The sequence below is a fragment of the Diabrotica virgifera genome, chromosome 2, assembly GCF_917563875.1.
Source record: "Diabrotica virgifera virgifera chromosome 2, PGI_DIABVI_V3a".
In the NCBI taxonomy this organism is placed as follows: domain Eukaryota; kingdom Metazoa; phylum Arthropoda; class Insecta; order Coleoptera; family Chrysomelidae; genus Diabrotica; species Diabrotica virgifera.
The window spans coordinates 254,546,625-254,574,222 of NC_065444.1; the positions used below are offsets into that span (position 1 = coordinate 254,546,625).

The 27,598-nt window shown below is 32.7% G+C and overlaps 1 protein-coding gene across 1 annotated transcript in view; it reads left to right on the plus strand.

Moving 5' to 3' along the window:
- LOC126880554 (SNF-related serine/threonine-protein kinase-like) overlaps positions 1–24,477 on the plus strand; it is a 111,992-nt gene extending 87,515 nt beyond the window's left edge. The window contains exons 8-11 of the mRNA XM_050644485.1: positions 1,724–2,093; positions 9,077–9,294; positions 12,234–12,406; positions 18,574–24,477. Of these exons, the coding sequence (XP_050500442.1) occupies positions 1,724–2,093; positions 9,077–9,294; positions 12,234–12,406; positions 18,574–19,219 (1,407 nt within the window). The 3' untranslated portion in view covers positions 19,220–24,477. The remainder of the gene's footprint in view (positions 1–1,723; positions 2,094–9,076; positions 9,295–12,233; positions 12,407–18,573) is intronic.
- Positions 24,478–27,598: the final 3,121 nt, after the last annotated feature.

Consider the following 27,598-nt stretch of genomic DNA (forward strand, 5'->3'; position numbering starts at 1 on the left):
TACCAACTATGCGTACTTCTTGCCTTCGTAGACTATGGCATTTGACAGTATGTATCCAGATGTGAGCCATAGAACCAGCTATTAATAATTATTGTAGAATAGATTCGAGATATAGGCAACTAATACATTACATAATCTATGTGAAACCGCAACTATTATAGCACAATATCATGGAATGAGTACCGCCTTAAACACTGGTAGCAGTAAAACGGCTTAGCGCACGGGATCTATTTGTTTTAGAAGTAGAGCTAACTGTATATTTTAAATAAAAACATATTTAAAATATTAAATCATGTTCAAATGCATATGCAATTTGGAAAATAGTTATACATATTTACATACACTCATGGCCAAAAAAATCGGGACACCTTAAAAATGGGTCATTTTTGATGTCTCGAATCTCCTAAACCTGTTGTCCGATTTTAGTGATTTTTTTAATATGTTATAGCCTTATTCTCTAAGAATATGGATGTAGTAATAGTGTTGCTGAACAGGTAAATGTAATTGTATACCGGGTGTTACAATAATACTGTGTTTTTTCCTGAAAGTTCGTAACACCCTGTGGAATATTTTAGCATTTAAAAAATATTAAAATTAAAACTCAATTGTCGCCTTAGCCTTTCTTAACATTCTGCTTTTTGACTCATTCACTTATGTTGGATAATGAAAAAGTTAGGTTCTTTGACAACTAGCCATGTTATTAATCAATACAGGGTGTTGATAATCGCAAATAAGTGCGACAAACTTTAAGGGGTAATTCTGCATGAAAAAATAATGACAGTTTGATTTATAAACATATGTTTGTAAATGCTTCGGTTCCGAGATACCGGATATTGAATTTTTTCTTACACACTGACGATTTATTTATTGCAGTAAAACCAGTTGAGATATGCAAATGAAATTTGGTAGGTTGTAAGAGTCAGTTATTGCGCATTTTTTGACATACAATTATGTATTTTATATTCAACATTGGCGTGCATACGGGTCATATTACCCGGTCATATTACCTGTATGCACGCCAATGGCGAATATAAATTTTTAGTTGTATTTCAAAATATGCGAAATAACTACTTAAAACCTACCAAATTTCATTTGCAGATCTTAACCGGTTTTAGAGCAATAAATAAATCTTCAGTTTGTAAGAAAAAATTCAACGTCCCGTATATCGGAAACGAAGCATTTGCGGACATATGTTTATAAAGCAAACTGCCATTATTTTTTCATGCAGAATTAACCCCTAAAGTTTGTCGCACTTATTTAGAAACACCCTGTATTGATGAAGAACATGGCTAGTTGTCAAAGTACCTTAACTTTTTCATTATCCAACATAAATGAATGGTTCAAAAAGCAGAATGTTAAGAAAGGCTAAGGCTACAATTGAGTTTTAATTTCAATATTTTTTAAATGCTAGAATATTCCACAGGGTGTTACGAACTTTCAGGAAAAAACACAGTATTATTGTTACACCCGGAATACAATGACATTTACCTGTTCAACAACACTATTACTACATCCATATTCTTAGAGAATAAGGCTATAACATATTAAAAAATCACTAAAATCGGACAACAGGTTTAGGAGATTCGACACATCAAAAATGACCCATTTTTAAGGTGTCCCGATTTTTTTGACCAGGAGTGTATTATACGAAATAATCATTATCAAAGATTCATTAATTCATTATGTCGTCATAAAAACTTTAAATCACTTTTCTTTCTTTCAGCGTTCTCGAAAGTGCAGTATAGTCCAAGAAGACGAAGAAGAAGAGGACATCTCTTCGTGCGCCGGTCGCGAAGACTTGGCCCCCACCCTCAATCGCCGAGGCTCCCGTTCCGAAGGCCGTTTGAATTTGACGTTGCAAGAACGGTTAGCGGAATCCGAAAAGAGGAAGCCTATCGAGCTGAAGTACCCAGTCAGTGCCAAAAAGTCGTCGACGACGTGTAACAAAAGCCAAAGATCAGATAACAAGTTGCCGTTGGGGACACTCAAAACCGTCGCCCAGCCGCAACCCCCAGTGATATCTATATTCGCATCCGGAGAGGAGTGCAACAAGGTTGCTGATGCCGGCTCTGGAGCGGTGATACCAGAAGTTGGTGAGTACAACTGTATACTCATCAAAAGATTTTTAGTCAGGAACTATAGTTTAGGACTGTAGAAAATAAATCACATATTCGCTGTGTGCAAGTACTTGGAGGGTATTGATGCTATGGGTACATAATTCGCAAATATTTTACGGCTATCCCTACCTTTTCTGTCTTTACATGGCAAATTACGTGTAGTAAAATTCACACTGGTATGGATATGTACATATTACTAGAATGCCATTCTACTTGACAATGTCATAACTAGCTTAAAGAGATGGCTTTTGAATGTTCTTGGATAACTGTTATTTTTTGTATAATTTCAAATTATTTATTCAGTTAATAAATGTGATAATTTTTTCACTAGCTATGTATTCAGTGATTGTAATAATTTATATGTACCTACAACAAAAACTAATACTCAACCGAGAAAAGGGGAAAATGTTAAAGTGATTTTTTAATAATATATTGTTACTATGGACCGCTTACAATTTTGAACATCTTTAACAACAAAATACTTGGATCACAGAATATATCTTGATGTATTCTCTGCTTCTATCTTCCATAAATAATACACAATAAATAACTTTTTATAACGTTCACCTCTTAAATGAATTATTTATCAAATACACTATATATCAATATTATTTAATCAACAACTAAAAATATTCCCGATTCATGTCAAATAATTATTTAAAATTGTCACTGATTGTCAGTGTCTGACTGACAATATTCTATTCGACTAAGTGCGTTGTATGACAAAGATAGATTTGGAAAATATTACCACGGACATTGTGTTAATTTTTTTCGAATCCTGAAAAAACCAATAAATATTTTTGAAAAATCTAAACGCACAATGAAAGGCTAAATTATTACCGAGGGCCGAAAGTCCCTCAGAATAAATAAAAAGTTTATGTTGAATGAGATATTTGAAATTAAAAATAACACTAAATTTTCTCTTAGTTTTTCACCCCTGTAACTTATTAAAATAAACATTATAGAAGTTCTCAGGGACTTTCGGCCCTCGCTAATAACGTAATCTTTCATTCTGCGTTTAAATTTTTTTAAAATACTTATTAGTTTTCTCAGGATTCGAAAAAAAATGAATCCCCATTTGAAAAGCATTGCAGCCGAAAAAACGTACCGATCCTCTTAATACGAGAAACGATCATGCGCGAGTAACGGAGAAATTTTGCAACTTTTTGAAGTTATACTTCGTTAGGCGCGATTGAGATTGAGGGTGAATTTATATTGATCCGCGCGCATGCGCACACCGACAGTATGGTATTAGTCGTTATACGGGCTCTGATTGGGTGTTGAAATGATCTGTCAATAATAAATAATTGTTCAATATGAAGGTAAACAAATGTATAATATATTAGTTTTATTGTTGTGAGAACAGAAACAAAAAAGTTTATAATTGTAGTGACATTTAAATAGTTTTTAAAAGCAACAGGTACGTAATAATTGTAAATGTATCATAGGTACCTACCTATTTGAACCTACCAAAATACATAGTATGTAATACTTTTATTTACATAATTTGATTACCATCAAAATTTCTATCAATGTTCACCTAATATATTGTTTTCTTACTCTATGTTTTGTTGTATTTTTTCAATTCTAAATCATTTCAATTCAAAATCAAAATAATTTAATTTCATTCAAAAATGTCAAAAGCTTAATCCGTTAATTAGTCGATCTTCGCACATAATGACACATTGCCTCCGTGGCGAAGCGTTTAAGGCGAATGAACCCCAGTATACCAACCACGCTGATAGCTGGTTCGAATCTCAATAAAAACTTTTATTTTTTTTTATTTATACATTTTATGATTGTAAGTATGTTTATTATATAATTTTATTTTCAGAAAATACGTATTTAGTAAAAATTTTCCGACAATTAATGTTCAGAAATCATTTGTGGCATTTTTAATGTGTTTGTGTGTGTTTTATTTTATTGTTTTATTATTTTAATTTTTGGCACTGTTTTAATAAAAATGTTTGAGAAGTAGTAAGTATAAATTAGTTTAATATTTAAATAAAATATAAATAAAAAGTATATTAATTTCGTTTAAATCATATAATAGAAGTATAACGTCTTACGTGCGTACAAAGTACACACACATTATTTTTTTAACATATTTCTTAAGGTACTAGTACACTTTAGAATACCAAAAATAAGCATTTTTTCAAGATTTTTTTTCTCAGAACCTTTATTAAAAATGAACATAAAACTTTTTACATATTAATATAATATCTAACTCTTAGAGAATACAAAAAATAAATCTTTTTCATTTATGCACGTACACTAATATTGTAGAGGGCGCCAAATTCGAGGCCTCGAAAAAAATTAGTTCCGATGGCGGACAGTTAATCTCAATCTCAGGATTGGAATCTCTGAAACAAAAAAATCATACGGCATTTGAAAAAGAAAGGTTTCTTACGTGACAATTTACCACCGTTAGTGAAAAATTCCGCAAAAAAAAAGATTTTACGGAAATTTGAAAAAATTTTGTGAAAAAATCGACCGTTTTTCTTTAATATTTCATGGTTAAAAAATATTTATTTTGTATTTTTTGGTCAAATTGTGGTAAATTGTCACGTAAGAAACCTTCCTTTTTCAAATGCAGTACGATATTTTTGTTTCAGATATCCCAATCCTGAGATTAACTGTCCGCCATAATTTTTTGAGTCCTCGACTTTTGCGCCCTCCACAATATTAGTGTATGTGCATAAATGAAAAAAGATATATTTTTTGTACTCTCTAAGGGTTAGATATTTATATGTAAAAAGTTTTATGTTCATTTTTAATAAAGGTTCTGAGAAAAAAATTCTTGAAAAAAATGATTATTTTTGATCTTCTAAAGTGTACTATTAATACCTTAAATAATTCATATTGTCAATTGAAATTGTCAAATTGACGTATATTTCATACCTACTGTAAATTATATGTTGCTCCATAATATTGATATGATATGCAATTATGTATTAAAGTGAATTTACTTAATAGGGAACTTGCATAAAATTTTAAATTCGAAAAAATGGTATAAATCACAACAGAACATAATTTAGAACCTGTATAAAAAATGAAAAAGTTTTGTTTGTCTTTCGTTTGGCCCCTAAAGACGACTAAAAATTCAACTTATACCAGCCACCCCAAAACGCGTCGTGACGTCACAGGGTTGTATGTTTACATTCTACACCAATTGTATATATAATTTTAAATTAGACATTATAAACGTCAGTAGAAAATACAGTTATGTGACGTTACAAATGATCGTTTGAACTATTCATAGAAAATTTGTACTTTTACAAAATGGGTTTATTTTCAATAGTAAACCTTCTTTCCTTTCCTTCAAAAACTGTATCAAACTACAATCTCAACAAACTGGTATATTTTATTACAATGACATACGATAAATGTCATTAGAATATAAATATTTTTCCTTTTTTCCCCGACGACGATCTGGCTAAATACCCAAGTAGGTGGAGGCCATTAAACTAAAGAAGAAGAAGAAGAAGAATATACGTAAATATAACCGTAAATTGAACCACATAGTCAAACTCTGTGACGTCACGGGTAGTTTGAACTATTTTAAGATAAAGAAGACTTTATTGTACTTCTAAGTTATTAGGAGTTTTTGAAGCCTGAAATTTTGGAAATCTCATTTTTATACAAAACTGAACATTATTATGTAATAAAAAAATGTGCAAGTTCCCTATTGTATTTTGCTTGTATTCTTTTTCTCACATCTTTCAGTGCGTCACAGTTTTTCGATTTCTTTCTAACGCATTAAATTGTATGTGACAGAAAAAAACGCACGTCGGTGATTTCATTTCGTCGGTGACATTTATAACATTTATTCTAGTTGTCAATAATAGATGGCGCTATAATCGAAAAAAAAATTATTTACGAATTATATAATATAACTACGAATATAATCTGTACAATGTATAAGACTATACAAATCAAAGAAAATACCATTTTATAAATGCAATAAACACAATTGATTTGTTTTTATGCCAAATTGCAAATAAAATGTGACAACTGTCAGATTTAACTAAAATGTCATGTTAGAATAAATGTTATAAATCTATATTATCACGGACTTACCTTTTTCTATCATTTGTGACGCACTGAAAAATGCTCATGAAAAAAAAGCATAATATTGCATTTTAATAATTAATTTTATTTACTACATAAGTACAATGTTTACCGTGTTTACCTTTTAATAACATAACCTCGGTCTTACTTTCTCTTCTTATTCTTTTTTTGGGATATGGCCTTGACAATTATCCAGTAACCAGGACTAATATAATTGGCCAATATAATTAAAATTGCGAATAATGTTGCTGAGCTATGAAACCAGGTGTCGCTCTTCCGAACTTGCACGGTCCCAATAATCCTATTGAAAGGATACCCGCCATCCCTTCCCCCAGAAACATTATCATTTTTTCGTTTTCATTTTTTTTCGGTGGGCTGCAATCGATTTAAAAATTTCTAAAAATTCGCACGCATTGTTGAGGCTTTTAAAAAACTGTCTATTTTTATAGACCCGTATGTTAAGCGTACATAACCTAAAATTGCATTCTTTTTCGAAAATTACATAACTTTTTTTTGGAGCTGGCTGTAGCTGCAATTTTTATATATTTTTATAGATTTTGTATATTTTCTCAAAAAATATATTTCTGATTTTTTTTGAGATTTTTCCGTAAGGTGCGCCATCTTCAAAAACCGGAAAGTCTGTCTTTTTAGGGATTTTGGGAATTTTCCCCATTTTATAGACTTCAAAATATATTTAATCAAGGTTTCTTTAAAGGTTATATATAATTTGAAGTAACTCAGTCTTTTAGGACATTCAAAATTGTGCGAAACATCTTTTAACTCTCCCAAAAACCATGTTTTTGATCCAATGTTCCGAAGAACATTTTTGAAAGGTACATGTTTCCTGCTACAGTTTTGTTCTTGGACTTGAGCAGGAAGAGTATTTTTCAAATCAAATAAATGATCAAAAATGTTCAAATCAAATAAATTATTGCAGAAAAGGTCTATCTTGATGGTAGTATTTAACCCGGCACCTGCCTCGTGGCTTTGCAAGGCGTCAACTGCCACGTGGGGTGCTCACAGCACCCCTTAAAAATTTTCTGTGATCTACTTGTTTAAAAAACAAAATAATGTGTTGAGTAACACAAGAATATAAAAAAACATGTTTTATTAACTTATTAGCCACTAATATGTTATGAAATTTAAAAAATAAAATGAAAAAGGTTTTATAAGCAAATTAGCAAGTACCAAGCCGTAATAAATGAAGTAAAGTAAAATATCTAAAAAAATTAAGATTTAGTGAGTATAGAGTCTGTATTAATAATTTAAATCAGTTATTTCAATAAAAATTGTAAATTTGACCTGTTTATCAAAAATACAAAAAAAAAATTAAAACTTAAAGTGCCAGATGATGACACCCCAATTCGACTTTAGAGCTACAAGTTCAGAATGACACTAAATAACCACTTCAAACGCTAACACATCTATATGGAAAGCTACTATGACGCACAGCACGGTTACCAAACTTGAAATACCAAATATTTGATAAAAATGTGTTATGGGGTGCTAGTAGCACCCCACGTGGCAGGTGCCGGGTTAAACACGTCCAATTATACATTACTTTTAGTGACATTCTTTACAACAATAGTGTGTAAAGGTTATGAAATATGGTAAAATTTAGCAAAATACCCAAAAACACTTGAAAATCGGGATGTTTCCAGAAATTTTCACCTTCTGTGAATATCGGAAATACATCTTCTCATATTACTTTGTAAAATTTTTGAAAACATGTTAAAATCCAGTAATAACCCCCGAATAACTCTTGAAAACATGGATTTTCGCTTAAACGATGGTTATATTTGCTTCTTTGAGGCCCGAGAATACTCTCCTACATTTTTTGTATATGAATTAGAGACGCATGATCAGGTTTTATGGATCTTAAAAATTGTGATTAACCTGGCAAAAACCCTTAAAAACAAAAAAAAAAGATTTTTGGGGGTTTAACGGTATTTCGCAAAAGTTTTAAATGTTCCAAAGCGTTCAGTTACTTCAAATTATATACAGTATGGTGCGAATGAAAGGAATAAATTCATTATTTTGTAATCTGGTCACTTTAAGGAAAAATCCCGAAACAGGTCGATTTTTATTTTTAAATTGTGATTTTTTGACATAGGTATACATCATACGAGTGACGTCAATAGGGGTCGTGTGGTAGCTCATTTGAAAGGTTATTCAATTCTCTATTCCACAGGTTCTCAATCTGTGGTACACTGGTAGTACATATGATTATTTGCGGTGGTACACAAAACGCAAAATTATCCAAAATCAACGCTACTATTATTATAGTTAGTTAGATTACCTAGCTAGATAGACTTTTCAGTTAGGTGGTACCAAAAATAATAAAAATTATTTTGTGGTACATAACACATGACTCAAAAAGATTGAGAACCACTGCTCTATTCAGTAATATAAATATTAATAATAATTACTTCTACAGGGTGGCCAAAAAAGATTTTTTTTAAATTAAATAATCATGAAAACAGAAGAATGTATGTACAGTCGAACACGCGTATTAGAATACCGTTTATAGGAATAATGTTAATGTTAATGTTAATGTTTATATTGCTGAATAGAGAATTGAATATGCTTTCAAATGAGCTATCATACGACCCCTATTGTCATTTTAAAAAATCATCAGTTACGTCATCACGCATAGATGGATGACGTCACTAGTATGATATATATGCCAAAATATCGTAATTTAAAAATAAAAATCGACCTGTTTTGGGATTCTTCCTTAAAGTCGCTGATTTACAAAATAACGAATTTATTTCTGTCATTTGCACCATACTGTATAACCTATAAAAACCTTGATTTGCTCTATTGATTTTCTCCATTTTATAGACTTGCAAGTCTATAAAAAGCTTTATTGTACTTTACATTTTCAGACAAAAATGGTTCCCGCCATACAATCGTCACCTGCAATCCTCAATCGTACGAGAGAAGAAGAGCTAAGTTTCATAAAACCCGAACAGCCTCATGCAGTTCATCGGACGCCAGTGACGACGACAGTGAAAAACGCAAGAAACGTGCTCAAAAACTCAACACACCTTCTAAATCTATAGAGACAAGAAGGGACAGCCACGACGACAGTAGTGATTCACAGGTAAGATCCTATTTTACAAAAGAATATCAAAACAATTATTGCCTCATTATCTTAATACAGTGGAACCCCGATAAGTCGGCCCCCAATAACCCGGAAGTCCGGCTAACCCGGACCGATTTTCATCAGACAAACATTTCAACAATAAAAATGTATGTAATATAATATTTGAGAGATACCTAATGTGTATTTGTGTAATTTTCAAAATTGAAGCTAATAAAAAATGAAATAAAGTCCTTACTAGAAAAACCTTTTATTGTTAAGTTAAAGTGAGTTATAGGTAATTAAATGTATATTTTTTTCGGCGAGTACCCAAATCTATGATGATGCATTTTACGAGTACCCAACGAGAATGGTTCCCTTCGTACTCCAATAAGACTAAACATGTAAATCAAAAATGAATAACCATTTTCAATTTCGTTGCAACACGAAACTACAGCCGCATCATTATTCCAGTTCAATCAGAGAGTGCAGCAAGCACCTCTGCCTGTTTCGAAACTTATTAGTCTCTCATCAGGAGGCACATATGCTGCCCTCTCTGACCAACCAGGACAAACCCCGGCGTGCAGTCACGTATTGTCCTGGTTGGGTCAGAGAGAGCAGCATATGTGCCTCCTGATGAGAGACTAATAAGTTTCGAAAGCGGTAGAGGTGCTTGCTGCACTCTCTGATTGAACTGGAATAATGATGCGGCTGTAGTTTCGTATTGCAACGAAATTGAAAATGGTTATTCATTTTTGATTTACATGTTTACTCTCATTGGAGTACGAAGGGAACCATTCTCGGAACTTTTCCCTCATCTTCCTTAGTCTTAGCATCCGTTATGGCTTGCAAATTGTAGAAGCCTCGGAGGTGTTACCAGAGAAGGTTCAAATTGTTTTCAATCTGGTAGGATGTAGAGCAGGGGTGGGCAATTACTTTTAAGCGCGGGCCAAAATGAAATTTTCAAAATGTTTCCCGGGCCGGAGATACCCAGTATGTACGTTGCGCACACGCTAATGTTTTTGGTGGATGTTTTTCTCTGCCCAAGAAATTTTTTTGACAACAATACTATAAGTGTCATATTAAAGAATTTGGACAAAGACATTTGACTGTTAATAATAGATAATACTAATAATAAATTGAATAGTTGGGTGTGGGTGTACATGCGAACCATTTGTTCCCAGGAAAACTACGAAATTTTTAATGTGGTCCATTATATTAAGCCATAACAAGGATCCAGACAAAAAATGAAATTCAGAAATTCAAGAGCAGCCTTTATGAAGATAAGGAAATTTCTGAGTAACCAACGATTCAATCTGCAAATCTGATATCGAATGGTAAAACGTTATGCCAAGTCAACCATCATCGACGAAATTCAAAGGAGACAGCTGCTCTTTCAGCTGATCTGGTATGGTCATGTAAAAAGAATGGACGACGACAGGCTTCCAAAACAAATTTTAAAATTGACGCCAAGGGAAAGAAGAGAGGAGGGCCGAAACAATCCTAGCTCTGTGGCATTCAGAAGGTAATGTCAAAAAGGAACCTTCACCCTGGCGAACGCAACGACGGACAAACGAAGCTGGAAACTGGGAACTGGAAGGCAGAGAACCCTATAAAAAAACCGGGATAATAATAAAAATGGTATGTTCACTCTATTCTCGTTTATTGGATTGTTAATGTTGAATTAATGAGAAAGTTGGAAGCTTTTGAGATGTGGCTTTTTGGGAGAATTTTGAAAATACCATGGACCGATCATATTACGAACGAAATGGTGAGAAATCATTAAAAGGAGAAAGACAGCAAAGAGAAAGGGCAAATACTTAGAAATATAAGTACGTTGTTGTAAGTTGTTGCAGAAGCTGATTACATAGGGTAAAATCGAAAGAAAAGAGTCCTGGTAGACGACAAATACCCTGGCCGAAAAATATTCGCGCCTGGACCGTGTTAAACATAGATGCAGAAAATCTTTTAAGAAAAGCAGAAGATAGAGATTCATTTCTTTGAACACTACGAACACTAATACTGTTGATTTCAACAAAATCGCATAAAAGAGATGAAGAGCATAGGCGCAAAATTTCGGACCAATGCTTTTTAAATGCATTCATTTTTTTTCGAATCCTGATAAAACTAATATTTTTGAAAAATTGAAACGCAGAATGAAAGATTACATTATTACCGAGGGCCGAAAATCCCTTAGAATAAACAGAGTTTCTTTTGAATGAGATATTTGAAATTCAAAAACACATTAAATTTTCTCTTTTTTTTTCACCCCTGTGACTTATTAAAATAAACATAGAAGTTTTCAGGAACTTTCGGCCCTCGGCAATAATTTAATATTTCATTCAGCGTTAAAATTTTTCAAAAATACTTATTTTCTCAGGATTCGAAAAAAATGAATGCATTTAAAAAGCATTGCGCCTTTGCTCTTAAAAAAAATTGCTTGCTGGATTTCTCAACGGGCCGGATAAAGTAAGCTAAAGGGCCGGATGCGGCCCGCGGGCCGGCTTTTGCCCACCCCTGATGTAGAGTAACATTTTTTGATGGTATTTTATGTGCTATTAGATTGAAAACTTAGTCTTTTGCTAGCAGTTGCCGCTAGGGCATCCCTGCCATTTCGTTCGTTGCAATACGTGACTGCACGCCGGGGTTTGTCCTGGTTGGGTCAGAGTCAGAGAGAGCAGCATATGTGCCTCCTGATGAAAGACTAATAAAATAAGTTTCGAAACCGGTAGATGTGCTTGCTGCACTCTCTGATTGAACTGGAATAATGATGCGACTGTAGTTTCGTGTTTCAAAGAAATTGAAAATGGTTATTCATTTTTGATAAATTTTTCATTTCGCTTTCAAGCGAATTAACTTTTACAATATTTCTGTTAAGATATAGAAAAAGTTCTTTTGGTTTGGTCGCGGTATTTTTCTTTAAGTAAATATCCACCTTTACCTCTGAATTTTTGTTATAGGAACCTGGCACTGGAGCAGGATCGAGCGGATTTACGAATTTGACTAATAACAGTGTCAATTTTGAATCAAGTTCAAATAACAATGAAACGAAAGACAAAAAAGAAAAAAACGGAACTTGCAATGACAAAAACGAAAGGACACACACAAATTCTACTTTTGAACGTAATCACAGGTTAGTAAAACTTAATTCTCTTCGTCACTATGACGCTTTTTCTTCGTGTTTTTTATACTTGGACTATAGTCACTATATACCAGGGGTGGCCAAGCTCCCTGATAGCCTGAGCCATTTTTCAAAATTTGAAATTTTTCGCGAGCTGCCATTAAACAATTATTTAAAAAGTGTAAAAAAGGTATTAAATTTTTCACAAGGAAAAGAAAATTTTTCCTGTAGTTGGCTGTATACCATCAATCACAAAAATTGGAAAAAATCCTTTGTAAAAGGTATAATTTTTTTTAAATAATTGATGGATTCGACCGTTACTTGATGGAAGTTTATTTTATCTAACAATAAAACACTGAAAACGTTTGTTTTCTATACTTCCACAAAATTTATTATAACTATGTGACTACAGCTGTTTCGGCAGAATGCCTTTCTCAAGTGATGAAGAACCCACTGACCCGGGCTAGAACCGCCACTGCCTTCACCGATTTGTTTTACTCGCTGGGATACGATTGGTAGAAAGTAATCAAGTGTACTGGTTGTAGATACAATAGTCTGATACGATTGGTACGAAGTAACGAATAATCAAAGTAGATACAATAGACGTTACTCGCTCTGATGCGATACCCCAGGCTGTGGGTGAAAAAACGTGATATAATTCAGGAATTTTTGAAACCTATTATGTGTTGTAAAGGACGATGCCAGTAATAACTTATACTAAAATGTAACCAAAAATTTTGTGCGGTTTTTTATTTATGACGATTTTCATTTGTTAAATTTACAATTTTTAAAGATTTTTAATTTTGCAGTTTAGGATATTCATTTTAGAGAAAAACTTTTAAATAGAAAATTGTAGTAAATTAAAAAACCTACAATTTGAGCTATGGCAAGTTTAATTTCGTTAATAAGTTATTGCAAAACAGCCTGCGAAAGGTCCAAAATGGCCGTTTTTTGCAATTGCGTTATTTATTGTAAAAATAACTTTTATGTATTTTTTAAGGTTTTAAAATGAAGATCTTTCAATACTAAATATAAAAAAATGTGTAGTGCCCCGATTGGTGAACTTGTTGTTTAGATATTATAATTTGTTTATCTCAAGAGCTCAAATGTCCAAGGCTATAACTTTTTGAAAAAAAAATCGTACAGAGTTAATCCAAGATCCACAAAGACTTATATTTTCATTTTCTGATGTAAATAAATGCGTATAACATTTTTCAACCTATTATTTCGGGTTTGAAAATAAGGGGGCAAATTTCGTTATAAACATTTAGAACTGAAGCCGCCCCTGTACATCCTATGAGTTTTTAACTTGCAGGTTATTGTTGCTGAAGACAAAATAAACATTCAAAACTAAATAAAAATTTTCTACGACCAACTGAAGCCGAGATAATTGTTTTTGTTTCCTTAAATCGTAGTGACTTTATTTATAACAATTAAGAAATTATTTCACAGTCATTGACTAAAGAAAGACTTATATTATCTTAAAATAAATATTATTTTAACCGAAAATTACATTTAATTATTAAAAATGATTTTTAAAGTGTAATGGAGATTTATTTTTCGTTACGACTATGATTTATTGTGTCGGTTGCCCTTAGCAACGGCTAGCAACTTATAATACATTGTATCACGGTTTTTGCTTTAAATTTTAAAGCACCGCTTGGATTGACATGAAATTTGGCAAACACATAAATAACATGTTAAAGAATAAAAATGATATTGGGCCTCTGTGTGCTTTTGTCCTGGGGGTGAGTTTCACCCCTTATGAGGGGTGAAAAAATATATGTTCAAAATAAGTTCGGAAATGGATAAAACGTCTAATTCTAAGCACTTTTCGTTCTATAGCATTTTTCACCAAGTTAATACCTTTCGAGTTATTTTCGAGTAAATACCTTAATTTTTCAACAACAAAAAACACGTTTTTAGGCGGTTTTTGACAAATAACTAAAAAAAGAAGTGTTTTATTGAAAAAATGGGTTTTAACAAAAATATAGCAAATTAAAAATTGAAAAAATGATGTATGCATGAAATCTCTACACCCAGTATAAACAAAGTTCTAGCTAATGAAATATAGGTTCATATCCGTCAAATTTCAAAGTGAATTATTTCAACGTGAAATAATCAAAAAATCATGTACTTTTTGGAGAAAAATCATTTTTTAAAGTATTTAAAAAAATATGTATATCTGTTTTTAAAAAATGTTTATAGCATCAAAAGTAAGCAAGTTACTCTGAAAATAAAGTTGATCTCTTTTTTTTTTGGTCAAAAAACTCGAAAGTCAACCCCCACTTAGCATCTTAAATCAAATTAATCATTACCGCTTCACAAGTTACTTTGCTCATGTATTATTTATATGATCTGTAAGTATCATCGGTTCAAAGGGCTTATTAAAAAAAATGGTTTTAAAGTAAATCTGTTTCAATTTTTAATTTAAAAAAACATGTTTTTTTCTAAATAACTTAAAATTTATTAATGTGACCAAAAATCACAAAGAGTAAAAAAATTTAGTTTTTGCTGTTATGAATATTTTGGATTTTTTGCTTTTTTTTGGAAGGCAAAAATTTGTTAAGATATGGCTGTTCTTAATTTGCACACACTCGTGATTATTGACTAGTTTAAGTCGTTTAACTACTGCTCCTTCAAAAATAAGCACTTTGAACCGATGAAACTTACAGAACATCTAAACAATATATACACGAGATCAACTTTATTTTCAGCGTAACTTGCTTACTTTTGATGCTATAACTTTTTTTTTTACAGATATAAATATTTTTTAAACACTTTAAAAAGTTGTAATGATTTTTCTCCAAAAAGTGCATGATTTTTCGGTTATTTCACGTTGAAATAATTCACTTTGAAATTTGACGGATATGAACCTCCTTTTCATTAGCTAGAACTTTGTTTCTACTGGGTCTAGCGATTTCACGCGTACACCATTTTTTTCAATTTTTAATTTGCTATATTTTTGTTAAAACTCTTTTTTTCAATAAAATACTTACTTTTTGAGTTATTTGTCAAAAACCGCCTAAAACGTGTTTTTCTCTGTTGTTGAAAAATGAAGGTATTTACTCGAAAATAACTCGAAAGGTATTAACTTGGTGAAAAAATGCTATAGAACAAAAGGTGCTTAGAATTAGACGTTTTATCCATTTCCGAACTTATTTTGAACATATATTTTTTCACCCTTTATAAGGGGTGAAACTCACCCCTAGGACAAAAGCACACAGATGCCCAATATCATTTTTATTCTTTAACATATTATCTATGTGTTTGCCAAATTTCATGCCAATCCAAGCGGTGCTTTAAAATTTAAAGCGAAAACCGTGATTCAATGTATTATAAGTTGCTAGCAGTTGTTAAGGGCTACCGACACAATAAATCACAGTCGAAACGAAAAATAAATCTCCACTACAATTTAAAAATCATTTTTAATAATTAAATGTAACTTTCGGTCAAAATAATTTTTATTTTAAAATAATATCAGTCTTTCTTTAGTCAATGACTGTGAAATAATTTCTTAATTGTTATAAATAAAGTCACTACGATTTAAGAAAACAAAAACAATTATCTCGGCTTCAGTTGGTCGTAGAATATTTTTATTTGGTTTTGAATCTTTATTTTGGCTTCAGCAACAATAATCTGCAAGTTAGAAATCTATAGGATGTACAGGGGCGGCTTCAGTTCTAAATGTTTATAACGAAATTTGCCCCCTTATTTTCAAACCCGAAATGAGAGTTTGAAAAATGTTATACGCATTTATTTACATCAGAATATGAAAATATAAGTCTTTAGAAGGAGAGTGGATCTTGGATTAACTCTGTACGATTATTATTCAAAAAGTTATAGCCTTGGACATTTGACCTCTTGGGATAAACAAATTATAATATCTAAGCAACAAGTTCACAAATTGGGCACTACAATTTTTTTTATGTTTAGTATTGAAAGATCTTCATTTTAAAGCCAAAAAAAAAATACATAAAAGTTATTTTTACAATAAATAACGCAATTGCAAAAAACGGCCATTTTGGACTTTTCGAAGGCTGTTTTGCAATAACGTGTTAACGAAATTAAACTTGCGATAGCTCAAATTGTAGGTTTTTTAATTTACTACAATTTTCTATTTAAAACTTTTTCTCTAAAATTATTATCCTAAGCTGCAAAATTAAAAATCTTTAAAAATTGCAAATTTAACAAATGAAAATCGTCATAAATTAAAAACCGCACACAATTTTTGGTTACATTTTAGTATAAGTTATTCCTGGCATCGTCCTTTACAACACCTGATAGGTTTCAAAAATTCCTGAATTATATCCTGAAATCGACCTATTTTTCACCCACAGCTTGGACTACGATTGGTACGAAGTAACGAAGTAATCAGAATAATCAAAGTAATCAAAATAGATACAATAATCGTTACTCGCTCTGATACGATTAGTACGAAGTAATCGAAGTAGATACAATAGTCGTTACTCGCTCTGATACGATTTGTACGAAGTAATCAGAGTAATCAAAGTAACGATTTGCCTCTCTGTATAGTAATCGTTACTTTCGGTATTCGTAAGTAACGAGTACTTTGTAACGAATAGATACTTTTTCAACATAGAATAGAATAGAATAAAAATATGCTTTATTGTCACTGAAAATTATACAATTTTATGGACAAAGCTTAACATAGATTCACGAAAAAGATATACATAACAATAACAAATACAATTTTATAAAATTAGATAAATCGTCAATAAAAAAAATATAAACAAGTTAAAAAAGTGAAGTAAAAAAACAAAAACCAATATATTGCAAAATTACTATAAATTGCAAAATTGAACATACAACATAATATAATAAAACACAAACAAAGGAACTAATAAGTTTAAGCTGCTGTATGTGACACCCAAATATAGATAAATACACTTTAGTTACTTGTACATTACTGTGATTTCTTAGTTAGTCATTAAGAAACTCTTCTACTGAATAATATGGTCTTTTAGATAAATGAGCTTTTGTCATTTTACGGAACTTGAGAAAGGATGTTGCAGATTTGAGTTGTAAAGGGAGACGGTTGTATAGTTTTTTTGCGGAATATAGTATAGATTTCTTTACTAACTCAGAAGACGGGATCGGTAAATAGACATCAAAAGTTGAATTTCTGGTGGAGTAGTCATGATGAGGCCTTGCTGGAAAGACATGCATGTGTTTACGAATTAAGCAAACAGTTTCTAAAATATACAAAGATGGAAGGGTTAAAATTTCGTGATCTTTAAAGTAACTTCTGCAATGGGTTGTTCTTCTGAGGCCAAACAGATATCTTATTCCTCTTTTTTGTAATTTGAAAATAACATCAAATTGGGCAGCTGTACTAGACCCCCAAAAAGGAAGACCATATCGAAGATGAGACTCGAATAAAGAAAAATATGTTATTTTAGAAGATGCTAAATTGAGTTCCTTCGAAACAGATCTTATGGCATAGCAGGCCGAGGCGAGTTTCTTACTTAACAAATCGATATGAAGGGACCATTTGAGGTTGCTGTCTAAAAGAATACCAAGAAATTTTACAGAATCAACGGTAGAGATCTGGCTGCTATTCACAAGCAGGGGTTGAAGAGCATAATGCTACCGTTTTATCCACGTTAAAGGAGAGTAAATTAGAGTCAGACCAGGTTTTTATCGTAAGATCAGAAGTTATAGTTGCATGAAGAGTTGCAATAGTTGAGTTGCTCCAAGTGATACTGGTATCATCAGCAAAAAGAAAAATTTTTCCATCGATTTTTAAATTAGTGATGTCATTTATAAAGATCAGGAAAAGTAGAAGACCCAATACTGAACCTTGTGGTACTCCACATATAATGTTTTTGAGACTAGAGTCAGTATAATTTGCTCTAACCAATTGTTTCCTATTATCTAAGTAAGATTTGAACCAATTCAAAGAAATACCTCGAATTCCATAGTAATTAAGTTTTTTAATCAAAATGTTGTGATTTACACAATCAAAAGCTTTGGAATAGTCACAGAAAACAGTGGCAGTATAAAGATTATGTTTAGTTTAGTGCTAACATCTCTACTATGTGCCTAACTCAGAAAGTTTTTGTTCTTGAGAAGAATTTGATCAGTATGTTTGCGAAAAAAAAATAACCAACTAATTTGTGACGTAGATAATTAATGTTTAAATATTTCTGTTTTAGAATTTGCCGAAAGAAGGGGAATAAAACACGACTGCGAGAAAGCCAGTCCCTAAATAGAATTACAGAAGTACAGGAGGACCCAAGTAACACTCAAACATTGGTTGTATCGACAACCTTGCTGAGCATGCCGGGATCGTTGACACCTAAGGTAAAAAGCGTAGGCGCAAAGATATTCAACGGTTTAAGCCGATCGTCGAAGAAACCTCAAGAGAAAACAAAAAACTACGATGAGAAACTGCGAATGTCACGAAGAGATTCTGCCGGCAGAAGCTTAGATAGAGACATCGAGTGCAATAAGTTAGAAAAATGCGGAATTAGAAAAATAAGGATGCTGGGAAAGTATTTCCACGTGCAAAAGAAAATTTGCATCCCGTTGGCCGGTCTCTTCAGAAGAAACGGCTTGTACAAGGCGCAATCTTGTAGCTCATTGACCAAAGACAGAATCTTAACGAACCCGAATTTACTGCAGACCAGAAGTAGACCAGTTAGCTGTATCAAAAGTGACGGTGACATTAATCAAAACGAACCACTCAAACCTTTTCCAGAATCAAACAAGAATGTCCTTGATAGTGTCTGTAGCGAACTCAAGGACATATGCACGGTTCACGTGCATATCGGACAAGCGTCTAAGTGTAGTTTTTGTTGAAGCGTCCCAAATGGTTACCAAAGCTGTATTGGGTGTTTTTCTGTGTGAAAACTGTTACTAAAAACGTCTGTTGATCATCAAAGAGTCTGACAATGTTACAAAAACCCGAAGTTTAATATTAATAACTGTTTTTCAATGTAAGAGTTAAAGTTAAAACTGTTTTAACCAAGTTATCAAACAGTGTAGGAAACAGAGGTTGAACCTTGCAAAATGGACACAAGTCCGCTTTTATTTTTTTCTGTTATATCAAGGGGTGCTTATTATAAGACTAACTTTTTCTGAAAAAACTTCCCCCCGGAACCCCCCTTTTCACCCCTTTAAAGGGAGTAATTTGTGGTTTTTGCGGAACGTAGCCCTTCCTGTACCTTTTACAAAATTTTTTTTATAGAAATATGAAGAGGACTATATTTTCTACGATTTATTTCCCGACAGCATATTTCTATCATCCCCCGTTTAGCGGGGGTGGTGCCCCAAAGTTGACAAGTTTTTAAAAAAGATGTTTTTAAAAAAAATATATTTTTCCCTAACTGTAACAGAAATTAAGAAGAAATTCTCCGGCAATTATTCACAAATAAGTGACTGATTTTTGGTATAGGTATCACTTAAGGGTAATTGCCCTATTTTTAATTACAGGGTGTTACATTTTAAAAAACCCCTTTTTATACCATCTGAACCGTTTATGCTAGAGTAAAAAGACTTTCAGCGATTACCCATGTACTGGTGCTATTTACAAATTTGTATAATGCACCCCCATTTTTTTCGCGGAACCACCCCCCAAAAAAAAAGAAATAAAGTGATTTTCTTGGAATCCTTCACACACAATGCCCTTTATTAATATGCTTCATATATCATTTTGTGTACGTTATTATTACTCATGCATGGATACCAAAAGCGATTTCATAGTACAACCCCTGTAGCCAAAAAAAAAAAAATAAAATGGGGGGTTGAAATTTTTTTTGTTTTTTGCTTTTTGATCCATATGGCCATATGCTTCATCAATAGTGCTTTTCAAAAATATATATGGTTATTGCAACATCCCTGCGGAAACCACCCCTATCCTTGAAAATATACTGCAGAAACTACCCCTATCCCTTGGCGAGGATGTTTTTACGATTCTCTCATTACCTATGCATTATTTTTAAACAAAACTTATAAGGTTAAAGACCACTATTTACTCTAAAAATTAGGTCCTATTCATTTTTTTCGTATAAGCAACCGTTACGGCACAGTGGCGCCGTAAACCTCATATATGCTTTGGCGGGCTCCAGTTTTTGTTTTTTTTTTCGTCATCTGTTAGTTTTATTGATGAAGTACTTATGTAAAATAAACCAACAGTGTAACCTACAAATTATGACCTATGCACATTTTACAATCTTTGCGCCCCAAAGCCACAGTGGTGGCCCAAAATCAATTTTTGCATATTTTCGCCACCTACACGCATTTTATTGCATTAATGCTACCTTAAAAGCACAATATACCTTAATAGCGAATCCAGGAAGGGGTGATGGGGGTGATCACCCCTCCCTCTCAAACCAAGTGATATTATATTTAAAGATTATAAAAATATTCATTTATTTTTATAGAAATACTTATATTATATTATTATTTTTATAAAAATGGCGTACTTTTTATGCTTTAGTGATAGTGGCGGATTCAGCATCGTTAAGAGTGGGGTGCCAATTGGTTAAATTTCTATAAAAATAAATGAATATTTTTATATAATATCACTTGGTTTGAGAGGGGGGGGGGTGATCGCCCCCATCACCTGGATCCGCTAGTGCTTAGCGACCACTTAAGGGTGAATATAGTTCTATTAAGGTAGCATTAAGGCAATAAAATGCGTGTAGGTGGCGAAAATATGCAAAAATTGATTTTGGGCCACCACTGTGGCTTTGGGGCGCAAAGATTGTAAAATGTGCATAGGTCATAATTTGTAGGTTACACTGTGTTGTTTTATTTTACATAAGTACTTTATCAATAAAACGAACAGATGACGAAAAAAAAAAACAAAAACTGGAGCCCGCCAAAGCATATATGAGGTTTACGTCGCCACTGTGCCGTAACGGTTGCTTAAGACCTAATTTTTAGAGTAAATAGTGGTCTTTAACCTTGTATAAGTTTTGTTTAAAAAGAATGCATAGGTAATAAGAAAATCGTAAAAATATGCTCGCCAAGGGATAGGGGTAGTTTCTGCAGTATATTTTCAAGGATAGGGGTGGTTTCCGCAAGGATGTTGCAATAACCATATATATTTTTGAAAAGCACTACTGATGAAGCATATGCCCATGTGGATCAAAAAGCAAAAAACAAAAAAAAATTTCAACCCCCCATTTTATTTATTTTTTTTGGCTACGGGGGTTGCACTAGGAAATCGCTTTTGGTGTCCATGGATGGGTAATAATAACGTGTACAAAATGATATATGAAGCATATTAATAAAGGGCATTGTGTGTGAAGGATTCCAAGAAAATCACTTTATTTATTAATTCTTCTTTTTTTTGGGGTGGTTCCGGGGAAAATGGGGGTGCATTATACAAATTTGTAAATAGCACCAGTACATGGGTAATCGCTGAAAGTCTTTTTACTCTAGCATAAACGGTTCAGATGGTATAAAAAGGGGGTTTTTTAAAATGTAACACCCTGTAATTAAAAAAAGGGCAATTACCCTTAAGTGAAACCTATACCAAAAATCAATCAATTATTTGTGAATAATTGCAGCAGGATTCATTCTTAATTTCCGTTACAGTTAGGGAAAAATATATTTTTTTTAAAACATCTTTTTTAAAAACTTGTCAACTTTGGGGCGCCACCCCCGCTTAATGGTGGATGATAGACAGATGCTGTCGGAAAATAAATCGTAGAAAATATAGTCCTCTTCATATTTCTATAAAAATTTTTTTTGTAAAAGGTACAGGAAAGGCTACGTTCCGCAAAAACTACAAATTACCCCCTTTAAAGGGGTGAAAAGAGGGGTTCCGGGGCGAAATTTTTTCAGAAAAAGTTGGTCTTATAATAAGCACCCCTTGATATACCAGAAAAAAAATAAAACCGGACTTGTGTCCATTTTGCAAGATTCAACCTTTGTTTCCTACACTATAAGAAATCTCCGATATTTACAGCGTCGTTTATAAAGAACAGCTGTTATTTTACCTTCAAAATACATAGAGACTAAAATTTGTAAAAATAATTCAGTAGTATACACTTTAATACAACGCTTTAGCCGTTTTCACATACATTCTGTACCAGTGTTTCCCAACCTTTTTTATGCCATGCCCCACCTTAGCCTCATTAATTTTAGGTAAAATTATATTTATAAAACTTCTAACAGTACGTATATATTTATCTTGATTATAGATTTACTCCCAAGTTATTAAGTAAAAGAAATATTTGTTGTAGAATCTGAAGGTAAAGTAACAACAACTATTTTCAAACCACTCTGTATATAAGTAAGACAGTATTGTCAAAATGATCTCTAAGAAATCCCCTTTGGGATTCACTAGTAAATGAACTGTGTTTATATTTATTTATTTTACAAAATAACTAATTTTATAAAATTTACAAAGATCTTTAATTTAATATACATCTAAGATTATTTCAAGACGGGATAAAAGATTACTTCTTGCTCAGTCTTCAAACATTTTGTAAAAAGAGGCAAATCAAGCAATTTTATTTCTTTTTGATTAATCACTCACTGTACATTTTACTATACACTTTATTAACCAAGCCTTCTAATTTTCTTCTATTCTATGTCGTTCGATTTTATTTTAAAACAAATATTAATATTTATAAAAATCTTATACTTAATCTAAACTTATTTTATTCTACGAGGCATATTTTTAAAGTAAGTAATATTTTAAAGAAAACGGATGGGTTTCTTAACCCGTTCAGTGCCAACACCGACAGTGTGTCGGCACGAGGGTTTCATCAAGAGTTCCGATGACGCACGAGTATCGGCGGTGGTATTTCGTTACTAAATGAACCTATTTACGTGGTATCAGCCATCTAGTGTTTGTTGAAAATGGGCATCGAACGTGTTAATGATCATTTATTCTTCAATGGACAGCCTAAGTCTGACGTCACAAATGTCACAAAATTGGGAGGAGCTTATATTGACTCCAAACAATTTTGTTTGTAACGTTAAATGGTCGTAAGGAATTTTTCATTTATGTGCTTTGTGTGGCAAAATAAGATGTGGCATTTAGATATTTCGTTAAAGAAATAATTAAGAGATTTCTATTCGTTTTTGCTCAGGTGGTTTTTATTCCTTAGTGGTTGAAAATAAACATAACCTCAAAACTGTTTACGTTCTAATCATTGCATTAAATTTACTTACCTGGACAGAAACGAATAAAAATCTATTAATTGACACGTTTCTTTAACTAAATACCTAAATGAAAAGTCTTATTTTGTCACACAAACCACGTAAACAATAAATTAAAAATTCCTTATGAGTGTTTAACATTATAAACAAAATTGTTTGGAGTCACATATAAGCTCCTTCCAATTTTGTGACGTTAAGACTTAGGATGTTCATTACTCATCGATCGTTTTGTTTGGACTCGACAGCCTCAAAGATGAATTTTTCCATCTTAAAGACACTTTATTTGGAACAGTTACTCTAATTCGGTAGTCCACAACCCATCCATCGACAATTTTAAGGCCTCCAGACATCCAGGGCCTTGAATTCAGGGTTTAGTCCTCCTGTATATGTTGTTTTCCTTCCGTATGTTCGGTTCATCATAGACATAATAAGCAAAATCATCAAAGAAAGCATCAAGCCTTCAGCCATCAAAGAAAGCATCAAGCCTGATATGGCCTTTCCGACCACATCAATTGCTCCTCAAAAAATAATTATTTTTGATTCCGAAAAAGGACGGAACGGTCAGAGGCATTTTAACCGATTCCAAAGAAACTTTAACTCAATCGAATGGTTTCTTCTTATAAATATCAATGCTTACTTTAAAAATATACCATAAATTTTATACTTGGTTGTTGTACTCTTTGATAAAGACAAAAGAATCGTCACATAGATATCACCTATTGTTTGTTGTTGAACTTTTTAGATTCCTTTATACTATATTGTCGTTCCTTTTTTCTCTCTTTATAATTATTGTTGGTTTATTTACCGAGGTGTTCAGTTTATTATACTTTATTGAAGCATAAAATAATCGATGTGAATGTTGTTAACCCAAAAATCGTATACATAAACTAACTTATTTTAATTTAGGTTATTTATAAATAAATTATTTCGAAAGCGTGTGTACTAGTTTTATTCCGTATCAACACCTGTATCGGCTGTATCCTCTTCTTCGTATCCTTGACTATAGACCTGGTGAAGATCATTACATCACTCTTGTGTAATAGACGCTTCTACGTTGTGCTAAATGGAAAGAAAATCAGATGGAGAACTCAAAAAAATGGCCTCCCGCAAGGAAGCGACCAACCACCAATGTACCTCCAAACTGAGCGTTTTGTTTACGCTGACGACCTTGATATTGCTGTAAAAGGGAAAACCTTCACACAGGTAGAGTCGACCAAGGAAGAGGTTTTAAACATTTTGTGAATGTACTACAAACAAAACTCACTAAAACCTAATCTTAATAGAACCCAAGTATGTGCATTCCATCTCAACAACCAATTGGCACATATAAACTGAGTGTATCTTGGGAGGGACAACACCTGGAACATACTGATAGGCCCAAATATCTTGGGAGTCATACTAGACCGGTCACTAACAAAAAATTCCACTGTCAGAGTACAAGACAAAAGGTTAGTACGGGAAACAACCTGCTCCGGAAACTTGTAGGGTGCAAGCCCACAGGTTTTAAAGTCAACAGCTGAAGCCTTTTTTCTCAGCAGGGGAATATGCTTGTCCCGACTGGGGTAGATGTACACATGAATAATAACTTCCGGCTGTATGAAATCTATCCCTGCTGTACCGGTCAGCTGGATTCGCATCACCTGAAGACCGTAGATGCGCCTCGCAATATGTGGAGAAATTCAGGCAAACTTTCAGGGTTGGGGGGGTATGGTTTGAAATATTTAATTTTTTTTATTATTTCAAATAAAAGTGCATACTTTCAAGAATACTCTCTGAAAATTTCAAAATAATCGGAGTAAAATTACCAGAGATACAGGGTGTTGAATATCCCTACCTTCGACTCGCATTGCCGCGGCTTCGCGCCAGCACGCTTGAGCGTAGTGAGAAACGTTAAACAACTGTTCGCCTTCTCTTTTATAGATTACTCCGCAATTCAAAAAACATATTTAAATGTTCATCACTTTACGATTTGGCAGACAAATAAGAAGATGAAGATGCAGTTGTCTAAACTTTAAACGTATTTTTCTCAAAACTGCTTTTTCAAATGCGGTGGACATTGTAACTGAAAAACTACTTGACCGATCTACCTGAAATTTTGCATAGATTTTCTTTAGACATTTCGTGAGGTAACAACGTCGAGATATTTTTCGTTTTGTGCTTATTTTTTGTTCAACAATATTAAATCTGTTGGTTTTTACAAAATTTTTATCAAAAATTTCGTATTTTTGATTTCTGAGTGATACCAAAAATTCAAAAATCATTAAAAATAAAAAAACTCGACGTTGTTACCTCGCGAAACTCATGTTAATTAAATCTTTTTGAATTTTTTGTTTCGTATGATCCAGTGATGAGTTCTGATGTCCACCGCAAAATCCATTTTTTTTAGCTGCCTGCCAAAATTTGTCACCAATGGCTTATTTTTCAATATTTTGGATTGAATTTTTTCCTAAATATTCTTTGAATTGTACTTAATATGTTTATTTAATTTAAAAATAAAATAATTCTACCATAGCTTCGAAAAAAATTCACAAAAATGTGCTTGATATGTTGATTTCAAACCATACCCTCCCCTTAAATCAAGGAAAAGTTTTATGAGAAACGACAGCGTCGAACCACCCGGAATGTTCCTCCAACACCCAGAACCACCGAATGGAATGTACCTAAACCTGGACTGTTCGAACCGCAATAGCTAAATTAATTAAAATATGAAAAGACCGAACAATAACAAGGATCACTAAGCTCAGGTTGGTCAATGCGCTTATTTTTCGTATTGCTACATACTCAGCTGAAACATGCACTCGTAAACCAAAAAAATGTATTGTTTATTAAGTGTAAACAGATTTTAATGCACAGATTGTAACAGAAATTTATGTGGAGTTTGAAGAAAATACGACAGAAGTAGGGCTAGCCGTCAACGTAGATAAAATTAAAGCTCTAATACAAGCAAGAAACCAACGAAACTTGAAGAATTTGACTACAGACTAAGCTAACATAGAAAGAAGTACTAAAACAGCTCACATACCTAAGTGTAAGGATAATTGGGGATGGCGGGATTGAGGAAATACAGAAACGGATAATGCTTGCTAACCTCGCAGGTGTTTGGATCCAAAGACATCCATAGGGAAGTAAAGTTTAAATTATATAAAACCATTATACGACCAATAGCAACATATGGTGTAGAAACATGGATAATGAATGAATAGACAGTAAACCGTATTATATAATACTTTTGAAAGAAAAATATTAAGGAGGATATTGAGACCCAATTGCGACATTGGTATATGGAGAATAAGGTTCAACCACGAGTTATACCAGTATTACAAAGAACCCTCTATAGCAGTGGTTCCCAAACTTTTAATCTCGCGTACCACACACGAAATTATAAATTAGTAGCGTACCACTGAACTGTGGTAATCTTTAAAAAACCTTGAAAATGGTAAAGTAATAAAAACTGCAACAACTGTTTATGACAACATTATTATTCATTAATTATAGGAAAAAATACAATATACTCAGTGCGAAAAATGATGCTGCATGTTCGAGACAAGGCTGTTCAATATCTGGCTCAGTTGTACTTAATTTCAGGCGCAAATTAGTGTCTATGTTAAGCTTGTTACGATATTTATTTTTTATTATCAACATAGCAGAAAATACGCTCTCACAGAGATATGTGGTTATAAATGGAATTAGAAAGAGTAATGCTTTTCTGGACAGCGATGGATATTCATTTTTAACTTTTAGCCAAAATTCACACAGCTCTACTTTGTTGAATTCCACTTGCAAAGCTCCATCGCAAGATAACTCTATCAGAGATTCCTTTTCATTTACACTTAAATTTTCACGAACACTATCCAGATCCGAAACGAACGCGTTCCTTATCCAATTGAACTCCGAATAATCTTCTTCAAAATATTCTTCAAATATTTCAACGATCATTTGGCTGTGATTTTTGATGTTATTGATCAAAATTTCACTCACTTTTATTAAATTATTTATTAATTCAGTTATAAAATTTTCTAAATTAGGAAAAGATGCTAGGTTCTCATTCGACACGCTCTT